Source organism: Mustela lutreola, chromosome 1 (genome assembly GCF_030435805.1).
Source record: "Mustela lutreola isolate mMusLut2 chromosome 1, mMusLut2.pri, whole genome shotgun sequence".
Lineage (NCBI taxonomy): Eukaryota > Metazoa > Chordata > Mammalia > Carnivora > Mustelidae > Mustela > Mustela lutreola.
In genome coordinates, this window is record NC_081290.1 from 188775533 (window position 1) to 188800192 (window position 24660).

The window sequence follows — 24660 nt, forward strand, 5'->3', positions numbered from 1 at the left end:
GCTCTTCCCTGGGATCGCTGGGAAGTGTAGTCTTCCCATGGCCGGCAGCCCAGCTTCCGGGGTTGGCGAGGGGTCTGGGATGCCCTCTGCCGAGGCGGAGTCCATCCTGCAGGACCCTGGCCGGGCGGGGGGGACCGTAGGAGAGAGTGGCGGCCGACCTCCCATTCGGTCAGTTCCTTGATTCTGCAAGTATTGAGCACCCACTGGATGCCTGGCATTCTTCCAGGCACTGGGGCTACTTGGAGAGAGAAAACCCATGTGCCCCATACCAGACAATGTGGCATGGATGAGTAAGGATTTGGGGAGACATCTGGGGATCTGGATGGACTGGGTGGGAGGAGGAGCATTTACTTTGAGCTGTAAAGAATGGGTGGGATTTCCACCAGCAGAGATTGGGGGAGCAAGAGTAAGAGGGGTAGAAGGGTATTCTGTTTGAGGCAGCCAAGTGCATAAGCCAGGTGCAAAGGGGAAATTGCAGGGACAGTTTGTCTCCACAGGAATCTGCAGTCTGTGGGTCTTTTGTCACCTGAATCTCTGTGTGCCTTTGATACTCTACCTGCCCTCACCTCCACCTTGAATGCTGTGAGTCCCCAAGAGCCCCCTCATTTCTGGGCTGCCCTTCAGACTCAGGGTAAGTGGCTGCTGTCAGCTTCAGTCTTACCACTCGGAGAAGTATCTGTACTTTATTTTTATTTTTAAAAAAGATTTTATTTATTTATTTGACGGACAGAGATCACAAGCAGGCAGAGAGAGAGGAAGGGAAGTAGGCTCCCCGCTGAGCAGAGAGCCCTTGCAGGGCTTGAGCCCAGGAACTGTAGGAAGAGGCTTTAACCCCCTGAGCCACGAAGATGCCCCTAGTATTTGTACTTTAAATGGTAAGATCTTAAAACAAAAAGCTTGAGAGCTCTAACAGCTTAAAGGAGAAAAGCCGTATGATTATATCAACATATTATTTAACCAATGTTGAAAGCTGTTGTCAGAATTCAGCAGTTCTGATAAAAACTAAGAGGGAACTTCTTAAACAACCTAACAGGAAATCACAGAAAACACAATAGTGGACAGACTGAACTTACTCCCATTAGAATTTGGCTTAACCAAGGGAAGGTCATTATCACCACTCTTCTCCCACGTAGCTCATACATTTTTAATTTTATTTATTTATTTATTAGTAGACTCCGCACCCAGCACAGGGCTTGAACTGATGACCCTGAGATCAAGAGTACCATACTTGGCTGCAGGAGCCAGCGAGGCACCCCTCCCACGGAGTGTAGATCAGCCTAGCTAGCTGAGTAGGATGAGAGCACGTACTTGTGCTATAAATACTAAAGAGCAAACAGTGGAGTGGTGGTTGCCAGATGTGCCTGACCGTCTGCTCTGAGCCGCAGCCGAGGAGAGTGTTGGAGCCACCGGAGACCGCCTGCACCCCAGATGGACCACAGAACAGCATGTGCCAGAGGTGGGCATCCAACGTAGAAGGACAGCCCTGCTGAGCCACCAAGAGTGTCAGCTGTACCCAAGGGGATGTCAGCACCAGCAGGTACCTGGGGCGGATTTCCAGGAGGAACTGAGCAAGGCATCCTTAGCTGAGGCACCAAAAGGTGGTGAAAGCAGGATCCGAATATCCAGGTAGCTGATTTCCCAGTGAGAAACCAGGCTCCATCTACCGTCTGAAGCTTCTGCCTCACATTTGCACTGTTTGTAAGAGAACCTGTGTGACACCTTCATCTGGAGCCTTCCTGCAGGTCCTAAGGATCCTGAAACCTTGCTGCAGACCTTGGATTTGGTGGAGCAGCAACCGTGACTGTGGGAAAGAACAGTGAGATGCTGCAGCACATTGACTATAGAATAAGAGGTATCCTGCAAGATGGCCAAGTCTTCATTGGCAAGATTTTATGTTTTAAGTACTCTCTACAGCAAACATGGGGCTCAAACTTACAACCCTGAGATCCGGAGACACAAGTCTACCGACTGAGCCAATGGCACATTCATCGATACCTTTAAGGCTTTTGCCAAGCCTGTGAGCTTGATCCTCTGTGATTGTGATGAATTCAGGAAGATCAGCCCAAGAATCTGAAGCAGCCAGACCATGAAGAAAGGTGGGTTTGGGGTCAAGGTGGGGGCTACAGGGGGAGAACTTGGTTTCCATGACTGTGGGAGGACTGCCCCCCAAAGATGCTGGTATTGCTTGGGTACCACTTGTTGGAGCTGCAGGAGGCCCTGGGGTTGGCAGGGCAGCTGGCAGAGGCGTGCTGGCTAGTGTTGCAATTCCCCAGGCTTCTGTTGGATTAGCAGGCCCTGTCTGAGGGGTTGGGGGGGCCTCAGGGAAGAGGTTCTAGAGCAGCTGTGCCGTTGTTGCTCCTACCAGCAGTGCTGTAGTCCCATCTCAATGTCCATCTAGATGGGGGACCCCACCCACTTCTGAGGGCCGAAGAACACTCCCCCAGGCATGTGGCCCCTCCACTTCGCATATGACCACCCACAGGCCCACCACTTGGGTTCCCAGGAATGAGACCCTCTCCACCAGGAATTAGGGGTCCACTCCCCCCAGGAGTGCATCTACCAAGACCCTATGATACTGTCAGTCCTTCTAAGTCATGTTTTCCCCTGCAGTATCTCTTGCGAATCTGTGTAGGGTGTTTGTATTATTAGCTAATAAATGCACAGAGCAATTAAAACATATATCAGAAAGCAAAGGAATGCTCACTTGCAGATATTAGTAGAAAATCCTAACCAACAAGGTGATTTGAAACACGTTTAAAAATGAAAATCAGTTAAAAAAATCAATAGATCAATGTATGCGTGGAAATTCTGTATATGATAAAGATGACATTGCTACTACTCAGCGAACAAAAAAAATGAAATCTTGCTATTTGCAACGATGTGGATGGAACTAGAGGGTATTATGCTAAGCAAAATAAGTCAAAGGGAAAGACCATTATCATATGATCTCACTTATGTGGTATTTAAGAAATAAAACAGAGGATCATTGGGGAAGAGAGGAAAAATAAAACAAGACAAAATCAGAGACTCTTCTTTATTTTTTAAGATTTTTAAAAAAAAAGATTTTAGGGCGCCTGGGTGGCTCAGTGGGTTAAGCCACTGCCTTCGGCTCAGGTCATGATCTCAGGGTCCTGGGATTGAGTCCCGCATCAGGCTCTCTGCTCAGCAGGGAGCCTGCTTCCCTTCCTCTCTCTCTGCCTGCCTCTCCATCTACTTGTGATTTCTCTCTGTCAAATAAATAAATAAAATCTTTAAAAAAAAATAAAATAAAAAAAAATAAAATAAAATAAAAAAAGATTTTATTTATTTATTTGACAGATCACAAGTAGGCAAAGAGGCAGGGATCACAAGTAGGCAGAGAGAGAGGGGGAAGCAGGCTCCTGGCCAAGCAGAGAGCCCGATGAGAGGCTCGATCCCAGGACTCTGGGATCATGACCTGAGCCGAAGGCAGAGGCTTTAACCCACTGAGCCACCCAGGCACCCCTTAAGACTTTTTTTTTTTTTTTTTTTTTTAGAGAAAGCACAAGCAGGGGGGTGGCAGGTAGAGGGAGAAAGAGAAACAGGCTCCCCACGAGCAGGAAGCCTGACGCTGGGCTCCATCCCAGGAGACTGGGATCGTGACCTGAGGCAAAGGCAGGTGTTTAATTCACTGAGCCACCCAGGTACCCCTAAGAGACTCTTAATATAGGAAACAAACAGGGTTGCTGGGTGGGAGAGGGGTGGGGGGCTGGGGGTAACTGGGTGATGGACATTAAGGAGGGCATGTGGTAAAGGGCACTGGGTATTATATAAAAAAATAAAAGAAAACAGAAAAACAAAATAAAAAATGAAAAGTACTTAGATCATACCAAAAAAAGATGACATCCATATCAAAAGGAAATCGATACATCTTTTTTTTTTTTAAAGATTTTATTTATTTATTTGACAGACGGAGATCACAAGTAGGCAGAGAGGCAGGCAGAGAGAGAGAGAGAGGAAGCAGGCTCCCTGCTGAGCAGAGACCCTGATGTGGGGCTCGATCCCAGGACTCTGAGATCATGACCTGAGCTGAAGGCAGTGGCTTAACCCACTGAGCCACCCTGCGCCCCGATATATCTTTCAGTAACTGTTTTTGGGACAATTGGCTATCCATTTGGAAGGAAAGAAAACGAACTCTCTATCTCATGTAAAAATCACCTTCAGGTAGATCGAAGGGTTGATCACGAAGATCATGAGGGGGAACGTGAAAAATAAAACTACAGAAAAAATAGAGAAACATTTAATAATCTTATGTTGAAGAAGAGCTCTCTAACAAAACTCAAGAGTTTTGTTTTGTTGTTGTTGTTGTTTTTAAAGGACAGGTTTGACTACTTGAATTTTTAAAACTTCTGTAGAATCACTTCTAGTATTCCAAGTGTCTGTCACTTAGAACACAGGAGACTCCAGCCTCGTTCCTTATCCTTTGTAGGTCTCAATTTTTAAAATGGGGATAACAGGAGTACCTACCTTGTAATAGAAGATTTAAATGAGGTAACCCATATAAAGCACTTAGAATGGTGTCTGGCATTTTGTAAATGCTCAGTAAAATTTAGCTATTGGCTTTACTATCACTATGACATTTACCAAATGAAAAATGACATTTACAAAGTTAAAGATAAGTCACAGACTAGGAGATATTTGTCACATAATAAACAGCCAAAGGGTTAATGTCTATACAAAGACCATCTACAAGTCGATAAAATCCCCAACCAACCTGGTAAAAAGATGAATAAGAATGTGAATTGATAATTAATAGAAGAAGTTCAAATGGCTAATAAACACGTGGGGGAAAAGTTCAGCTTCATTAACAGTGAAAGAATGCAGTCACAATAATATTTAGATACCATCACCATTTACTTATTTATTTATTGCCTTTCACATTGGACATTTTTGGTGTTGGTGAAAGGCTTGGTTGGACTAAAATTATTCCGTTTTTAGAGAAAAATTTGGCAATGTCTATTAAAAATGTAAACTCTTTGGGGCACCTGGGTGGCTCAGTGGCTTAAAGCCTCTGCCTTCGGCTCAGGTCATGATCTTAGGGTCCTGGGATCAAGCCCCACATCAGGCTCTCTGCTCAGCAGGGAGCCTGCTTCCTCCTCTCTCTCTGCCTGCCTCTCTGCCTACTTGTGATCTCTGTCTCTCAAATAAATAAATAAAATCTTAGAAAAAAAAAGTAAACTCTCTGAGCAATGTCACTTCTAAGATCCTATCTAATTAATACAATGAATTCAGCATGTATGTAATGCCGAAACTTTGGAAACAAAATGAATGATTACCAGTAGGGGAAGGAGACAGTCACTTGATGGAATCCTACTTCACCATTATAAAGAATGGAGTAACTCCTTATGAACTCTCCTTGAAAGATGTCAAGTGAAAAAAGCACATTGTAGAACAATATGTAAAGATCTCATTTCTGCAAAACTTAAAAAGGATGCACATGTGCATATATATGCATGCATATAAATATACATTTGCATAAACATTAAAAAGTCTGGAAGACAGAAACCAAAATGTCAACAGTGATTTCTTCTGAAGTGTGAAATTCCTTCATTCAGTTAGCTTATTTATTCATTCAGCAAGTGTGTATTGAGAACCTACTACATGCTAAGTTCCATTTAGGCACCATGGATACAGCAATAAATAAAATGGACAAAATTCCTGTCTTCATGCACTTTACATCTTCCATAGGGAGACAAATAGTAAGAAAAATAAAATAAAATATACAGTATTTCAGATGGTGATATACACTATGGGGGAAGATAAAGCAGAGAAATGAGGTAGAAGGGCAGTTTGCAATTTTAAATATGGTGGATTGAAAGAAGAGAGGGAACATTTCATCATTTTATATACCTAAAAAATTGTAGGGTTAACAGGTGTTTTTCTTTCTTATGTGGGTGATTGTCTGTATATTACCAGTAAATAGTATGAAAAGAGAAGAAAAAGTTGTAACGGTGAAAATTCTGACTTCGTGGGTATGGCATAAATTTTGGGACCGATTTCGTTTTCTTCTTCCCACATCTTTGAGTGCAGAAGCTAACCTACAAAGGATGAAATTCTCAATCTCTCTTCCTCACTCATTGCATGTATTACTGGCTTATCAATTGGTGTGTCATTTTTGTTATTCCCCCCCAAAGATTTGCTTTTCTTAATTATGTTTGCCTAAGGGCATTTTATAAATTGGTTTGCATTTCGAAGAACAAACCTACAGGGGAAGCTGATAAAATGCAAATTGTTTATCTGTGTGGGGTAATCCCATTAATCCCCTGGTGACCCTGACTTTATTAGCTCTCCCCATGAGATGGAAAGGGACCAATACTATGGAATAAAAGTTAAGAATTTTGACGGCAGTTAAAGTCAACCGAATTGATTATAATTTCTGGGACGTAGGGACCAAATCTACCAATGGTTTTTGTGGATCCTGTTTTGTGTAGGGTCTGTGGTGGATGAGCGGGTGAGCCCTCAGAGACCCATCCCAATCTGTCCCTCTTGCTGCTCAGGGAGACTTTCTGTGTGTGGGGGGCAATGATTTGTCATCTGAAAGCAGAATAAAGGAAGTACGGGCAGAGCTGTCGCACAAAAGGCTGAAGTTAAACAGGAGAAATACATCTGGGATGTCTGGCTTGGGATCTACAGGGACAACAACCTGAGTTCCGAATTCTGGGCTCAGAGCCAGGTGGTTTCAGGAACCGGTAGGAGTTGGTAGGAGTCAGATCCACAACAGAACCTGTCAGGATCTGCTCTAGGTGCTTCATTCTCTCCAACTGGGAAGTTCACTTTTCTGCCCTGCAGTTTCCCATTGGTGTAATGACCCTCTTAACTTCTTTGTTAGAAGGAGGTTGAGGACAAAAAAGATCTGCCCTCCACCTGAGCCAGATTAAGCTCTTTGGGATTATATTAATAGCAATCCTTCTGCCAGACTGAGTGTGGAGGGGACTACACATTGTGTCACTTTCTTCTTAAAAATTTATTTAAGTCATCCCCACACCCAGCGTGTGGCCCCAACTCAGGACTCCAGGATCAAGAGCCACAGCCACCCCCCCCCCCCCCCACCCCGCCACTGAACCAGCCAGGCACGCTTGTCACCTTTTTCTTCTGAAACAGACTCTTTGAAATAGTTATGAGTGATGTTATCATCCCCATTGTTGCAGACATTCAACAGCCCTGGGCTCTGGGTCAAAGGTAAACACCGGGAAAACACAGCTCTCAAGTCCTGATCAGGTGCTCACTGATTTCATCTGAGCCCAGGGAAGCATCTTCTGCGGGGGTGGGGGAGGTGGTCTCCCCTTACCTTACATTCATATTTCTTTTGTTTATTAAAGACTCAACGGGTTACTGATGATCAGTGTCTTCTTCACCTGATATTAATCACACTACTTAAAAAATGAGGACGAATAGATTTCTTTAGTTAATTCACGTTACCATAAATACTATGAATGACCCTTTCCTGCCCCGGGAAGAAATTCCCCTCCTAATCGAATTCGGAGCTCTCCTAGGACCCCTTGCGGCTCCCTCATTAACGATCTTGGACTACATCTCCCATCGTGCAATGGGAAAACGTGCCCAAGTCCTCCGTGACCCGACGGGACCTCTAACCAATGCAGTGCCACCGCTCTCGTTCAGCGACCTATTGGCTCCGTGGAGAGGCGGGACTCTCAGTTGCTAAGTCGGTACCCTTTCCGGAAGTGGTTGTTGGCCGCTGCAGGGCAACACCCCGGCGTCCCTGGAAGCGGGGAGCCGGGGTGGTGCTGGGGAAGCTGCGCAGAGCCGGGAGCGTTGGTCCAGTGCTTCCCGGGGCGGGGGGCAGGTGAGGACCTCCTCGAGGAAGGGGTCGGGTGGCGGGGGAAGGAGGGAAGCGGGAGAGTTGGGGCACACCCGTGTGCCCGCCAGCGGGAGGAGCACGAGTGTGGGCGGGAACTGGGGAGAGGGTTTGGGAAGGAGCGGCCGCACTAGGGTGCATCCATCCAGAATCTCTCCGAGTGTTGGAAGGGGCGCTGGGCTGGGCTGGGGTCCCGGCGGGGAGCGAGCGGCGAGCCGGAGCGCGAGTGACAGCGTGTGAGTTTGCTGGGGCGCCCGTTTACTTGTCCCGTGCATGGAGAGTGAGGCCCGGCCTCCGAACCGCCCTCGAATACTTTCGTGGGGAGGTTTTCCCCGCGCCCGAATCCAGGGCTAGCCGGAGCTTCTGCCGTCTTTGGGCCAGCTGGGGAAGTCGGGAAGTTTTGGAGATTTGTTTTCCCCTTCCGTTCCTTGCACTGATTAAAAAAATTTATCTCCTCCACCTGGAATCGCAGCCCTCATTTGGCTTCCACGACTCCTCGCTCCCGGGCCTCCTAACTCAGCCGTCTTTGCAGGCCTGTCCTTTCTGCTCACCACAGGCCGCGTCTGGGTCTGGGTGATTTCTCCCGCAGTTCAGTGACCGTCTGTTTAACTACCGTGAGCCCCAGCCACACCTGTTTCCTGAGCTCAGACCTGCTTGCCGATCATCTCCAGCTGCGTCCCTCCCCCGCCATCCTGGCCCCCCAGGGCTGCGCCTCCTCCTGTAGTTCCTGTGTCGGTGAAGGACTGCACCGTTCACTCAGCCAGGTCTGCACCTGGAATTCAGTCTTAGGATATACACAGCAAACATTTGCTGGGCATTTCCTATATTCTAGGGAGTAGGCTAGGTGGGGCTATTGGGCAAGGCATAGAAGTGAACAGATAATCCCACGCTAGTCTAAGTGCCCTGATTTCCCTCCTCCCCATCCTTCACTTGCTGCAGACTTCAGGTCCTGTGATTCTGCAGCCTAATACTGTAGGCATCTGGTCCTTCCTTTCAATTCTTACAGCCACTGGCTTAGTTCATAATTTCTTTCCTGTGCTTTCAGGAAAGCTTCCTAAGTGGTCGCTCTGCTTCTGTTCTTGCCCTCCTGAAATTAGTTCTTAGACAGCTGTCAGAATATCATGCTAAACTGCAGATCTCATCATGCCTGTCTCCTTTGTGAAATCCTGTACTGGCTCCTCCTCACATACAGGATTCAATCTAAATCCTTCCAAGCCCTTTATAGTGTGCTCTGGGCCTTCCACTGTAGATCTCTCTCCTGCCACTCCACCCTTTCATTGTCCCTTGCGTGCTGGCGGAGTGGTGAAGAGCTCAGGCTTTGGGGTCAGAGAGACATGGGGGTGGCATGTCTGTTAGGCTGTGCCCTTTGCTATCTGTGAAGCCTTGGGAAGTTGCTCTTTTTTTCTTTAACCTTGCCGAGCCTCACTTTCCTTATTTGAAAAATGGGAAAAATATTTTCTACCCCTTGGAGAGAACGGGGTGAGATGATGTATATATAGTATTAGTACCGTTCTTGGAACATAGGAATTATTCAGTGAATATAAACTTTTGTTGTCAAAATGAATTCTCTGCGCCCACTGTGTTCTTTCTGCCTCTGTGCCTTTGTGCATGCTGTTTCTTCTGCCTTCTCTTCCCATATCCTGGTGAGCTCCTGCTGATTCTTGAAGAGTCCTTTCATTGGTCCTCTACTCTGATGCTTTCCCTGATCTTCCAGAATAAGGTTAGTTGTCCTTACCTTGGTTTCTCGTTGTACCTCCTGCTATTTAACATGCCTCGCACATTCTACAACCACGTCTTTATGTGTTTGGCTTCTCAGCTAGGCTCAGCTGGAGTTCAGGACCTCATGTAATCAGGCTTGTAGCCCTAACAGTTAGCACAGTGCCAGCCCATGGTCGTGTTCAGTAAGTGGTCATTGAATGTCAGAAGGGCCTTCACTTACATTCCCTGGTACTCTATCTGTCCTCTGGAACAAGGTAGAATAGGCCTTTCAGATATGTAATAGTAATAACAACAACTCATTTATTGAGATCTTACTATGTTTTAAGTATTTTATGTGTATTGAATAATTTATTTTTATTTAATTTTTTAAAAAGATTTATATTTTTTAGAGAGGGCATTCATGCAAGAGTGAGCATGAGCAGGAGGAAGGGCAGAGGGAGACAGAGAATCTCAAGCAGACTTCGTGCTGAGTGTGGAGCCAGACGTGGGGCTCAATCTCATGACCTGAGTAGAAATCAAGAGTCAGAGGCCTAACTGATTGAGCCACCCAGGCGTTACCCCTCTCTCCCCGCCCCCGCCCATGTATTGAATAATTCTATTCTCACCGCCCTTTGGGATAGACCTTGTTATCTCCATTTTACAGATGAGAAAATTGAGGCAGTTTGCTCTGCTGGTAAATGGCAGAGCTGGGGTTCAGAGCCAAGAACGTTCCCAGACCTGCCCTCAGTTACCACTACATAATCACTTTTCACATCTCCCGCCTTCTCCCCAATGCCTTCTTCAGTAAGCCTGCTTTTCTCGGCTGCACTTTCTCTGTAATTGTTCCAGCAGAGTGGAAGAAATCCATACCCAGGGAACTCTGATTATGCATATGTGTGTGTAAGTATGCTCTGTTAGCTTGCGGGTGTTTTTACTCCTTATCACGTCTCTAGTGCCAGCAAGAAGTAAACTTAGTAGATGTTCAATAAATATTTCTCGAATGAATAAATGATGTCTAGTAGTCATTAAAGGCTTAGGATTTCTCTTTCCACCACCTTCCTCATTCCTACAGTTCTTGTTCTTTTGGTCTTGCCCTTACCCACATCCTTTCTTAAGCCGGGCAAAGCAAAGAAAGGAGGGAGAATATAGCCCACCCACATCTTGATTTTTTTTCTGATGGAAAAATTTGTTTGATTTTGGAGTGATCCGTGAATTTAGATTTTCTGGGTTCTTCCTGACCTTTTCCATATAGCTAATCAGGTATTCTGCGGCAACAAGATTTTACCTGCCGTCTGCTTTCCCGAGATGGGATGTGTCTAGGAATATGTGACATCTCTCACACATGAGATTTCTCTGTTGCTCTGAGGTGGTTGATAAAATGCCTTGTGAGAGATCACTGCCCTGGGGCTCCTGGGTGGCTCAGTGGGTTAAGCCGCTGCCTTCGGCTTGGGTCATGATCTGGGGGTCCTGAGATCCCCCAGGATCCCTGCGTCGGGCTTTCTGCTCAGCGGGGAGCCTGCTTCCCTCTTTCTCTCTCTGCCTGCCTCTCTGCTTACTTGTGATCTCTCTTTCTGTCAAATAAATAAATAAAATCTTAAAAAAAAAAAAATCACTGCCCTGTTGGATCGAATGATGGCTAGCCTGATGTCCCCGGGGATCCTGTTGGATCGAATGATGGCTAGCCTGATGTCCCCGGGGATCCTTTCCCTCTTCTTCCTAACTCAAAGATTCCCGTGGCTCCTTTAGCTACATCTGGTTCCTGGTACCTTTCTGCTCTGCTTTTCCAGAGTCAGTGACCCTACTTACCTTTGCTGTGTGTGGAGGGAACATTACTTCGGCAGGGTGTTATGGGATCTTCGGGTAGGAAGCAGATTCCCACTTGGGTTGATGCACCACAGAGGAGAACGCTTCTTCCATTAGCCTGTCGTCCTGAGGCATGAAGTTACTGCTTGGAGATGTCACGGTGGAAGTGAGAGGGGGCAGAGCCTGACTTTCTTGGCTCCGGTGTGCTGAAAGAGGGAGCCATCACTCGTGAGTCCTGAGGCAAGATACGTTCCTTGGCTGGTTGTCAACTCTCAGGATATGGAGGGGACCACAGCAACAGTTCCTCCTCTGTCCTGTGCTGTTCGTCATGGGTCCCTCTCTGGGGGACCTGGGACAGATTCTGAGCTACCAGAAAAGGCCATGAGCCTTTTTTTGGATGACAGGGTCTTTCTGCTCACTTCCCCTGCTAGAAGACGGCTGTGTTGTGCTTGCTGCTCTGGGTGGAGCAGTGACAGCTTCTGAAGAGGCTGCTCTAGGCTCGTGTCAGTCATACCAAGATGGTGACAGCTCTCCCAGCAGCGCCGTACGCGGCAGCCCCTGTCCAGGGTGACTTGTCTCTGCATCCTGGGGAGCTTCGGTGTGGGAGCTGCCTGAGGGGAGAGTTGTGACCCGGGGTTCTCAGTAGTTACAGGAGGAGGGATTGGAAGGGAGGAGCAATTCTAGAACGGGGACAGCTCGTCAGTTGAACAGTTTGACACTGGTCCATCCTTGGAGCTGCAAACCGTGGTTTCAAGTCAGACCCCTTTCCCCCAAACTGTCCTCCTTCCTGGTCCTATGAAGCCTGCCATCACAGCCTCTGCCCCTTCTGCCTTCTCTCTGCTTCTGCCCTCGTTTAAGGCCTCCTCAGTGGTTTTCCACCAGTCTCATTCCTCCGGTCCTGCGTGCCACTCCTGCCAACGTTCTCAACCTAGAAAAAGGCCACTCTGTGCCACTTTCTTTCACCAAAGCCCTCAGCAGCTCCCTTTGCCACAGGGGAGAGGTGAGGCTCTTCCGCATGGTCTACACGGCTCTCCTCCGTGACCGCTTTCCGCCCCAGCCCCTGCCATGCCTGTTGGGGTCCAGCATTCCAGAACAGCTTGTCTGCACCCGATGTCCCCTGGCCTAGAACACCTCTCTCCACTCACGCCACTCTTGACTGCCCTTCGTCCCCAGCCCCTTGACAAAGCCTGCGATCCTCCCTTCAGCGGGAATGTTCCTTCTCTCCTAGTATTTCCAGAGCTGTATGGTTTTACTCCCCTTCCGCCTTCTAGCATTAAAGTTGGGTTTGCTACTGCCACTAGATCGTCAGCTCCCTGAGGACATGGTTGAAGGCAAATAGGGTTGTGTGCTGAGACTGGGACTGCCCTGGGATACGTTGGTATATGGGGGTGAGGGGTGCTGCTAGTTCCTCTGGTGTTTCACTAGGGTTTTCTAGCTGGGGGGCCTATACTGTGAATTATTTCTCCTGTGTTGGGGGCGGGCGGCCTATGAAGTCAAACTCTCGAGAAGGCTGGGTTTCCAGATCCTTTGTGACTCACCATGTGTTCAGCAAGCCTTTGGGAGGTGTGTCTCAGGGAACCTTCTCAGGTGCAAAGCCTAGAAGGCCTGGGTTTTGAGATGTTTGTCCCACCCTTCACTGTCCCTGGAGTTGGAAGATTCCCGGCTAAGCTGGTGTGCATGGTCTGGTCTGACCCAGCTCCAGTTTTTCCCCTTATAAGCCGGGTCACTGATTTTCTCTTTGGGCGCGGGTGTTTGGGACCGCAGGTGTTTGAGCCCAGACCAATCATGGCGGGAAGACCCATCCGCATAGGAGACCAGCTGGTTCTAGAAGAAGATTATGATGAGACCTACATCCCCAGTGAGCAAGGTAAGAGGCTGAGGGTGCAGTTCGAGGGCAGGGATGATCTCGGATTGAGCTCTGTCCTTCCAATACGAAGCATGCTGTGTGTGTAGGGCCACTCCGTGTATTCGGTTAGATCAGGGAAAACTATAGTCCATGGACCTGACCTGGCCTGTTGTCTTCTTGTAAATAAAGTTTTATTAGAAAATAGCCATGCTTTTGCTTATGTATTGTCTGTGGCTGCTTTTCATGGCACAGGGCAGTGCTGAGGGGTGTGGCAGGAGCCCTGTCATAAACAAAGCCTAAAATACTTAGTCTAGCTCTTCACACAAAAGGTTTGCTGACTGGGTTGGATCAGTGATTAATTTAATTTATTTTTGTTTATTTATTAGAGAGAGAATGAGCAAGGGAGAGAGGGAGAAGCAGACTCCCCACTGAACAAGGAGCCCGATGTGGGGCTCAATCCCAGGACCCTGGGATCATGACCTGAGCCTGAGGCAGACGCTTGACTGACTGAGCCATCCAGGTGCCCCTGACCAATGATTAATTTTAAAATGAAAATAATAGGGGCGCCTGGCTGACACAGTCTGTAGAGCATGTGACCCAATCTCAGGGTTGTGAATTTGAGCCCTATGTTGGGTGTAGAGGTTACTTAAAAATAAAATTTTCAAATGAATGAATGAATGAATGAATGAATATTTAAAAAAAAAAAAAGGAGTCCATCTTAAAAATAAAAAATGGTAGGGGATACAGTGTGTCCTAAAGCTAGGAGGTAACCCAATTTCTTAATATGAAAACTAAAGCCTTTTTTTTTTTTAAAAGATTTTATTTATTTGACAGACAGAAATCAAAGCAGGCAGAAGCAGGCAGAGAGAGGAGGAAGCAGGCTCCCTGCCAAGCAGAGAGCCTGATGTGGGGCTCAATCCCAGGACACTGGGATCATGACCTGAGCCGAAGGCAGAGGCCTTAACCCACTGAGCCACCCAGATGCCCCCTAAAGCCTTTAAAAAAAAAAAAAAAAAAGATTTTATGTATTTATTTGACAGAGATGGACACAGTGAGAGAGGGAACACAAGCATGGGGAGTGGGAGAGGGAGAAGCAGGCTTCCCACCGAGCAGGGAGCCCCGTGCAGGGCTCGATGCCAGGACTCTGGGATCATGACCTGAGTGGAAGGCAGATGCTTAACGACTGAGCCACCCAGGCGCCCGTTGTTTTTAAACAGCAGAAATAACAGAATTTACTGAGTACTCCTCTGTACTGGTTTCTGTGCTAAGAACTTTACATGTATCTCCTTTACTCTTTTTAAAAAAAAATTTTTTTTTTTTTAACTTAAATTTAAGTGATCTCTGTACCCTGCGTGGGGCTTGAACTCACAGCCCTGAGATCAGGAGTTGCATGCTCTTCCAGTGGAGTCAGCCAGGTGCCCCACATGTACTTCTTTTCAACACTTGCAACAGCTCCATGAGTTAGATACTGTTACCATTCCCATTTTACAGATGAGGAAATGGGGCACAGGAAGGTAAACCAACTTCCCTCAAGGCACAGGTCTGCTGAGCGGTGCAGCTGGGACCCGCAGCCAGGTGTCCTCACGAAAGCCACCACCTTCCTGTTTGTGCTCCCGCTTGCACCAGAGTGTTCTTACAGTGTAAAGCAAATCATAGCAGGGCTCTGCTTTTAGTCATAATCTATTCTATTTAGCAGAGCACCCTTAGTGGGGTGTCCGGGACTCTGCATGACCCAGCCTGCCACCTGGCTGGGGTCACCCAGTGCCGTTCTCTCTTTCCTTCTCTGCCAGTCACATGACCTTTCTGACAGTCCCCAGAGGGGCCAAACCACCACTTGCTACAGGCCTTTTGCACCTGAGTGCTCTTTCCTCAGTGCTCTGCACAGCCAGCTCCTTGTCTCCTCTAGGTTTCATTTGTGTTCCATTCTGAGAGGTTTCTTGACCCTTTGCAAAGGAGTGCTCCCCTCCACCTTGACGTTCTCTCTCGTACCTCATTTACTTCCTTCATTTCCTTTATCAGAAGCTGCAATTCTTTGTGCAGTTGTCTGTTCACTTCTTTACTAGTGGTTTCTTCTCCATAAGGACAGGGACTGATTCTCTTATTCACAGCACACAGGAAGCACTCAAAAACTATTTGTGAGCTCTGTGAATAAGTTGGTCCCTGGCTAGCCAAATTGCAGCTGGTCCTTTGAAAAAGTGCTTTTTCTTCCCTGGTCCCCAGGTGTGTCATCCTTCCCATTCCCCCTGAGATGACCCAAACTGGTGATGCTTTTCTGGCCTGGGCTCTTAGCAGCTGAAGCATCGTTGTGTTTATTTCATTATTCCTGGGAGCTCTGGTGACATTCCAGTGGTTATCATCTGTCTTTTTCCCTGTTGGTGTGAGCTAGCTCTTAGTATGTATATGTATATATATATATCTCCCTAGTTCCCCCAGGTCTGTGGTGAAAGAGCTTTCTAAATGCTTCCCACAAGAGTATAACGCAAGTCTCAGAGTCTATAATATATAATATATAGTCTAAAGAAACAACTGCCGTCATGGGTGAGAGGGTTGAGTGGAGAACAAGGCTGCTCAAGTATCGTCCCCCTTTCTCAGCTCAGACGTCCCAGGACCCTGAGCAGAAGTCACTGCTCTGTCTCTGCTCCCGGGCACACGGTGCAGATCTCCATTCAGACACCTGCCCCGTGGTTTAGACTCTGTTCGTGGGTCGGTAAGGTTCTCCGGGGGCTTAGTCTTCTCTAGTTGAGTTCATGCTCGTTGATTGAGTGACAAGCACTTTTGCAGCAAGCTTTTGGAAATCTTGGGAGAGCTTGTGTCTCGGTAAGGCTGCCCTCATTCAGGATGGCTCTGGCTGTGGCTGGTGCGCTTCTTCCCCAGGTCCCTGCCACACTGATGGTCTTGGTCTTACCGTTTTGCTTTTGTCATCCTTGGCTTCAGATGACATTCCTGGAGTATGGCAGTAGCATGCCTTGGTTCAGGTGTACCATTTATCATTTAAGAACATGAAATTAGGGGCGCCTGGATGGCTCAGTGGGTTAAAACCTCTGCCTTTGGCTCAGGTCATGATCCCAGGGTCCTGGGATCGAGCCCCACATTGGGTTCTCTGCTCAGCAGGGAGCCTGCTTCCTGCTCTCTCTCTGCCTGCCTCTCTGCCTACTTGTGATCTCTCTCTGTTAAATAAGTAAATAAAATCTTTAAAAAAAAGATGAAATTATGTAAGTTTATTGTTTATAGTTAGAGACATAACACTTGCTCACTTAGGAAAATTTAGAGAGTAAAGGTGAAGTAGAAAAAAAGTTGTCTAGGAAGAAACTCTGCTTTTCCTTTACTCTCACAGTCAAAATGCTAGCACTAGATGTCTGGGGATTTCCTAACACCAGCTGTATGTCCTACAATTCAGTTCAGCCCTGACACTGTGTCCCCAGAGAGAGCATCTGATTCCACAGGCTGAGGACTCAGTCCCACAAGACTGCCCTTACTTCAGACTTGCTGTAGCAAGTCCCAGGCTGTGCCTGGTACTTCTGACCAACAAGCGAGACACCAGAGTCCCATGTCCCCCTCTTTGGGTTTGATAGTTTGCTAGAACAGGCCACAGAACTCAGGGAAACACTTAAAACATATACTTTCCAGTTTATTATATAATAAAGGCTCTCATAAAGGATACAGATGAATAGCCAGATACGGTGATCCATAGCTTGAGGTCCAAGAGGGTCCCAGTGCAGGAGCTTCTGTCTCTGTAGACCTGGGACGCAGGTTCCCCCAGCACATGATAGTGCTTACCAACCACCGCAGCTCTCTGAGCCCTGTAGTTTAGGGATCTTTATGGAAGCTTCTTCACCAAGTCATGATTGATCATTAACTTCTTTTTGAGCCCCTCTCCGGGAAATGGGGGTGAGGCTAAAAGTTCCAAGTTTCTTTTTCTTTTTTTTTTTTTTTTTAAGATGTTATTTATTTGTTTTAGAGAGAGAGGGCATGTGTGCATGGGAGCCTGGGAGAGGCGCGTAGGGAGAAGTCGGCTCCCTGCTTATCAGGGCTGACATGGGGCTCGAGCCCAGGACCCTGTGGATCATGACCTGAGTCCAAGGCAGATGCTTAACCGAATGAGCCTCCCAGGTAGCCCCCCCTTTTTTTCCAGATTTTTTATTTAAGTAATCTCTACACTAGCATGGGGCTCAAACTCACCACCCTGAGATCAAGAGTTGCATGGTTTACCAGCTGAGCCAGCCAGGTGCCCCAAGGCCCAAGCTTCTAAACATGGCTTGGTCTCTCTAGTGATCGTCCCCCATCCAGGAGTCTGCCCAGAATCACCTCATTGGTAGAAAAGATTCTTTGGAAGTTCCCGGGGCTTTTGGAGCTCCGGTCAGGAACTTGGGTCCAAAGTCAAATAGTAACAGGAACCGGGAGCCAATAGGTATATTTGTTATTATTTCTTACTATTGCACAAGGTATACTGTTGCACACCTTTGATTTTTTTTCTCCTTTCCACATCCCCAACTTTTTTCCTTTCTCATTCTCTTGCCTCTTCTTGCAGAAATTCTCGAGTTCGCCAGAGAGATTGGTATTGACCCCGTCAAAGAGCCGGAACTGATGTGGTTGGCGAGGGAGGGCATTGTGGCCCCCCTGCCTGTGGAGTGGAAGCCCTGGTAAGTCAGCACGCATGTGGCCCGCTGGCTTGGCCTCTCCCAGGCAGAGGGAGCTGGCCCTGGAGGTGAGCTTGCATTTGCCACCTTTTGAAGCCTGTCCTGCACAGAGCTGGGAATGGCAGTGGGCTGTCCCCCTGCTGCGCCACCTGACGCCTTGGGTCTGAGCTTACGCCAACCTGCTTGGTCCAGGGTCCCAGGAGCGGCTGCTTTGGGTCAGGTCTTGCAAGGGCAGCGTCTGTTTCCCACACGCTGGGGAGGTATCATTGCTATTCTTTGCAGACTGCCATGGAGAGTGACAATACTGAGACCCGGTCAGCATATCCACGGTGGATCTGGTGCTAAGGAGGGCTGTGGTGGGGTCCCACAGCCTGGAGGGGATTCTGTCTCCCTTGGCAACCTGTCTCTGACTTTGAGTTGTGGATTCGTTCCTATTTTTAGTTTGGCTCTGAGCTCTCTGAATGGTGGCAAGTGGACCCACTCAGCTTGCGTCAGGGAACCAGGTTGATAGTGAGGAGGCTAACAGGGTCTTGGCAGCTGTTTCCAGGCTGTCGTCGCCTGAGAACTGCATCCTGCCCCACTCTTGGGGGACAGTGACACCTGTTCTCTCTTCTGGCCTCCTGCTCTGTTCTTCCTGTCACGGGTGCAGTGCGCACCACCTTGCCTCTGCAAGTGTGTGCTAAGTTTACTTCCTTCTGGAGTGTGCCACTTCCCTATGCTTTTCCCCAGCTAGTGCCCCAGGTGTCTTCTGGGGGCCTCTGTTCTGCCGGTCTGGCATGGTTTTGTGGGCACGGTGTAATTATTCTGCTCTTACCCATCCCATTCAGTGTGTTGGCCAAGCTTCAAAATGACTGCATCTGTGGCCTTACCCATCCCTGCTGAAGAATCATACGTAATCCTTTTAGCTTCTCCTTAGGTGGCAGGTTCCGCGTTCTCTTGATCTTTTTAGCTGCGTCTTTTTGGATCTCCTCCAGTTTCATCTTTCTCATAAGAAGTCTGTCCGTGCTGTACACAGTATTCCAGGTGCCGAGGACACATGGTTGGGTTTGTAGGATAAGTTCGTAGGAAGTGGTTTCTGTTTTGTTGCCAGTATCCACCCTGATACCCACATTTGCCTTACCTATTTTTTTCCACAGATTTGTTCGTTTATTTTAGAGAGTACACATGAGGGGAGGGGTAGAGGGAGAGAATCTTCAAGCAGATTCCATGCCCAGGGCAGAGTCTGATGCTGGAGCTTGATCCCAGGAGATCATGACCTTGATCGTGACCAAGAGTTGGGTGCTTACCTGACTTATCTGCCCTGGGGGCCCGGACATTTGCCTCATCCATTAATCTCTGTCTTCTCCGTTTTTGTTTTTATGCTTGTTGGTACACGTGCTGTTTTGCTTTTGGATCCATTTTTGAATGAAAAACCACACGAGAAGTATAATCAGTATAGTAATACCTTAATGCACACATACCTAATAAATAAATGGCAGCCGTGTTTGTAAAAAGGAAAGCGGAGGGTGGAAGGGAAGACACCGTCGTTGGTTGTAGGTCAGCCGGGTGCCCGTGTGCCCGCTGCCTCACTCTCCTGCTCGTGGTGGCCAGTGTTCCCGCCGGTGTTCCCTCAGCTTGGAAGGGAGCATGAACTCTCCTGCAATTTTTAAAACACTGTGTCATTAAAATTTATCTGCACGTGCCATCTTCTACCCTGTCAGTTCCAAGAGTAACTACTGTTAATTGGTGACTTCCTTCCTGGCCTTGAGAACACACCCCACAGGACGCACATGGTTTTGTTTGTTACACTAAGTGTGTGCAATATACATTGTTGCTGTTCTTTTGTCAATGTGTGGCCCACCTTAGCCTTTTATCAGCTACACACTTTTGCAAGTAGAGATGTGCCCTAATTTTTAAAAATCCTGATTTATTTAACCACTCTTGTACTGAAGGGTGTTTCGATTTTTTTTTTTGCAAATTAACCCTATGTGTGGGTCTACTTCTGGCTTCTCTGCTCTCTTCCATTGATCTGTTTGTCTACCTTAACACCGATACTGTATGCACTATCTTGATTACTGTAGCTTTATTATAAGTCTTGAGGTCATTTAGGGTAAATCCTCCCGCTTTGTTCACTGTTTTCCAAGTTGTAATTATTGTAGGTCCTCTGCATTTCCGTATGAATTTTAGAATCCGCTTGTCATTTTCTACAAGAAAAAGAAAATCCTATTAAGATTTTGATTGGCATTTAGTTCTCCCTAAATCAATTTAGGGAGAACTGACCTCTAAAATTACATGGAGGCTTTCAACCCCTGAGCAGGGCCCTTCTCTGTTTATTTAGGTGGTTCTTTAAGAAATGTTTCATGGTTTTTAGTGTACGTGTCTTGCCCATATTTTGTTAAATTTATTCCTGAGTAGTGTGTATTTTTGATGTTTCTGTGAATGGTATATATTAAAATTTCAATTTCCTATTATTTTTATATAGAAATAAAATTCATTTTTGTATATTGATCTTGTAGCTGGCAACCTTGTAAACTCATGTGTCAGTTCTTTTTTAAAATAGATTTATTTATTTATTTGAGAGAGAAGTGTGTGTGCTCTTGGGCACACAGTGAGCTGGGGGAGTAGGAGGGAGGGAGAGGGAGAGAGCAGACTGCCCTCTGAGCATGAAGCCCAAAGCAGAGGATGGGGTGGGGAGCTCAGTCTCATGACCCCAAGATCATGACCTGAGCTGAAATCAAGAGTCTGATACTCAATTGACTGAGCCACCCAGGTGCCCCACATATGTCATTTCTAATAGTTTTGTAGATTACATAGGATTTCCTATATATGTGATCATCGTCTTTGTGCAAAAGACATTTTTACTTCTTCCTTTCCAATCTGGATGCCTTTTATTTTTATTTCTTTCCATACTGTACTGACTAGAGCTGCCAATAATAGAAGTGGTGACAATGGATATTTTTGCTTTGTTCCTGATCTTAAGGGATTGAGTATGGTGTTAGCTGTAGTTTTTGTAAATGCCCTTTGTCAAGGTGAAGAAATTCCCTATATTCCTGGCTTGCTTGGAGTCTAAGTCAAAAAGCATATAGGTTTTTACCAAATATTTTTTCTGTATCTATTGATAGGATCGTGGTTTTTTTTTTTTTTTTTTCTGTTTTAAACTTAATATGGTCAATGATATTGATTGATTTTCAAATATTAAACTGATCTTACATTCCTGGGATAAAGTCCACCTGGTCGTGATCATATCTTATTGGATTTGATTTTCTAAAATGTTGTTAAGTATCTATATTCTAAAATAACATTTTGAAGGGGATGAGGTAGATAGAGTTTGGGTATTTTTTTTATTATTGATTTCCAATTTTATTTATTCATTTTTTTGTTACAAGTCAAGACCTCTTTTCTGGTTCAGTAAGTGGTTCTATTTGTGTAAATGTTCTAGGTGTTTTCAATAAGAATGTAGTCTCTCATTTTTCAATATAGGGTTCTATAAATATTCTTTCTATCAAGCATCTAGATGTGTTTGTCTTCCTGTGTCCCTAGGCACTTTTGTCTGGTCTCACTCTGAATAACAGTTTAATTGAGTACAGAATTGTCTCTTGAATTTGAACAGTCTTGGCCAATATTATGTACCATTATCTTCTGACTTATGGTTTTCCTTAATAAGACATATTTTCTTGGTCTCATTTGTTGTTCCTTAGTGGGTAGTAAATCTTTCCCCCTTCTGATTATTTTTATAATTTTATTTTTATCTTTGGTGTTCTATATTTTCACTGCATTGTATCAGGTGTGTATTTATTTCTATTTCCCAAGTTCAGGATTTGGGTGCTTTCTTTCTTTGAGGAGTCCTGTCTCTTCATCCCCCTTTCCTCCCCTAATTTAATGATTTTACCAATTCTTACAAGTTCCGTTATGTTTTTTCAATATGTCTTTTTTTTTTTTTTTTTTTTGAGTTCTGTTCTTTCATTATGGCTTCTACTCTTTTAAACTCTACAGTAATTTTAGTTGTAGTTAATTTTAGTTTTCTTTTGATGATTCTACCATGCCAAGTGTCCTTGTGTGCTAATGCTTGTCTTCGCTGGCTTTGATTCCCCTTCACCATGAACTATCTCCCCCATGGGGTTTGTTAATTAAGTATTGGGACTTTTGGACTCCATCTTCTTTTTTTTTTTTTTTTTTTAAGAGTTTATTTATTTAACAGACAGAGATCACAAGTAGGCAGAGAGGCAGGCAGAGAGAGAGAGGAAAGCAGGCTCTCCACCGAGCAGAGAGCCCGACGCAGGGCTCGATCCCAGGACCCTGAGCTCATGACCCGAGCCGAAGGCAGAGGCTTTAACCCACTGAGCCACCCAGACACCCCTGGACTCCATCTTCTATAGAGTATTTTCTGTCTTTTATTCCTAGGTTGTTGAGTGGCTTTACAGTAGCTTATGCCGAGGATTTTTCAGTGGGTTTAGGACTAAATTTTTACATTAATTTTCTGATTTGGGATTTCCTTACCACAATTTGGACTCTGTCTACATGTGTCTTGGGGTTTTAATTTTTAATGAAATTTGATTTTGCCTGCCTAGGCCTGCATTGGGTCCTTGCTCCACTATGTTTTTCTACTCAGGGAGCAAGAAGCCTTAAGGGCCCAGTCATATGCAAGGGTCTCATTCTTGGTTTCCAGATTCCTGAAAGCCTAAGGTCATCTTTTGTGACTATCAGTTGGCATTAAAACCCAGGTTTGAAAGGTCTCTGTCTAGGTCAGACACCAGACTATTGACCTGTTACTTCTCATACTAATCAGGCTTCATGTGTTCTTTCTTTTTCTGGCCTCTGAGAATTTGGCCCCAGGTGAGGAGAGGTCAAATGTTTCCTTCAGTTTGGTTTCAAGCACATTGCCTGAGATGGTATGTGTGTCTTGAGAAGAAATTTCTAGAATTTGATTTTAGATGTGATTTGATTTTAGATTTCTAGATTTTGAATCAACGTGTTTAAAGATATGCCGAATTTAAATATCATTAGTTAATGCCAAATTACTTTCCATTACAGTTTAACAATCCCTCCAATAATAGCACATGTGGTTCATTTAAAAATATTATCAATTATAACATTGTCAAGCCCCCAGAAATGATCAGTAAAAAAAAATTGTCACTCAAATTATACTCAGGAAATTATACCTGATCTTTTGAATTTGCATTTCTCAAATTGTTCATTGAGTGGAACTGGCCGTTTGCTTCTTTATATCCTTTGCCAGTTTTGTCTGCTGGGTGGCTTATCTTTTTATTTTGGAGAAGGTGAAACTGATTTTTCTGTGTATGAATCTTCTACTACTGTTTCTATTATTTTCTTCCATTCTCCTGTTTTTTAATGTCTTTACTCTTTCTTTTATCACACTGAGATTATACATTTTTTGTAATTTTTTTTTCTGGTAAAACATACATAACATAAAATGTCCTGTTTTAACCATTTTTAGGTAGACAGTTGAGTGGCACGAAGCACATTCACAATGTTGTGTAAGCATTACCACCACCCAGTTCCAGAGCTTTTTCAGCTTCTAAACTGAAAGTCTGTGCCCACTCTCCCCACCTGCCAGCTCTGGGCAACCTCTGATCTACTTTCCGTCTCTGCTTATTAACCTGTTTTAGACTGCATCAGTGGACCCACAGTATTGGTCCTTTTGTGTCTGGCTTATTTTACTTAGCATCACATCTGCGGGCTTCATCTGTGTGGTAGCCTGTGTCGGTATCTCCTTCCTCTTCAAGGTGGAATAAAATTCTAGGGTATGTCTGTGCTACATTTTGTTCATTTGTTTGTCTGTTGGTGGGCATTTGGGCTGCTTGCACCCTTCTGCTATTGTGAATAATGCTGCTGTGAACATGGTGTACAAAAGTCTGCTTGAATCCCCACTTTCAGTGTTTTTGGGCGGAATTACTGGGTCATATGGGAGTTCTGGTTTTAATTTTTAGGGAACCACCACACTGTTTCTCATGGTGGCTGCACCCCTTTCCATCCCCACCAACAGTGTGCAAGGGTCCGGTGTCCCCACATCCTCGCCCATACCTGTTCGTCCCTGCTTGTTTAGCAGCAGCTGTGCTGCTGGGCCTGAAGTGGCAGCTCACGTTCCCTAATGGTCACGGGTGTCGTGCACCTTCTCGTGTGCTTCTCTGTCGTTTGTTAGCTTTTTATCTTTCATTCCTGATATTTTCCCTGCTTATTTCTGCATGTTTTCTCTTTTATTAGAATCACGATTGAGGGAGTGCTGTGAAGTGTGTAAACCTGGCGATTCATAGACCTGTACCCCTGGGGATAAAAATATATTATATGTTCATAAAAAATAAAAAATAAAAAATAAAAATAGGGGTGCCTGGGTGGCTAAGTGGGTTAAGCCGCTGCCTTCAGCTCAGGTCATGATCTCAGGGTCCTGGGATTGAGTCCCGCATCGGGCTCTCTGCTCAGTGGGGAGCCTGCTTCCTCCTCTCTCTGTCTGCCTCTCTGCCTACTTGTGATCTCTCTCTGTCAAATAAATAAATAAAATCTTTAAAAAAAATAAATAAAAATAAAAAGAATCGCGATTGAGCTTGTCAAGTTTTATAAGGAGCCTGTTTGGGATTCTACTGGGATTGTATTGAATTTATACATTAATTTGAGGATTATCAGCATGTTTATAGGCGTGAGTCTTTTTTTTTTTTTTTTTTTTTTTTTAAATGTAGTCACTACACCCAGTGTGGGGCTTGAACTCATAACCCCAAGATCAAGAATCATGTGCCCTGCCAACTGAGCCAGCCAGGCGCCCCCAGACTCGAGTCTTTCTATTCAGTAGCAGGGACTGTCTCTCCAAGTGCTTTTTCTTTTTTTCCTTTTTCCTGATTTTTTGGTAAAGC

At 45.7% G+C, this 24660-nt stretch overlaps 1 protein-coding gene and 1 pseudogene across 11 annotated transcripts in view; both read left to right on the forward strand.

Moving 5' to 3' along the window:
• Positions 1-52: 52 nt before the first annotated feature.
• LOC131829162 (small nuclear ribonucleoprotein-associated protein N-like) lies at positions 53-3010 on the forward strand (annotated as a pseudogene).
• A 4665-nt stretch (positions 3011-7675) lies between these two features.
• Positions 7676-24660, forward strand: part of CEP164 (centrosomal protein 164) — a 60608-nt gene continuing 43623 nt past the window's right edge. For 8 of the 11 annotated variants that reach the window (XM_059181788.1, XM_059181817.1, XM_059181818.1 and 5 more), the window contains exons 1-3: positions 7676-7822; positions 13100-13202; positions 17710-17821. In XM_059181788.1, coding sequence (XP_059037771.1) covers positions 13121-13202; positions 17710-17821 — 194 coding nt within the window. In that variant the 5' untranslated portion in view covers positions 7676-7822; positions 13100-13120. Of the gene's footprint in view, positions 7823-7952; positions 8071-13099; positions 13203-17709; positions 17822-24660 lie in introns of those variants that run through there. The other 3 variants (XM_059181863.1, XM_059181867.1, XM_059181798.1) reach the window with 2 other exon arrangements.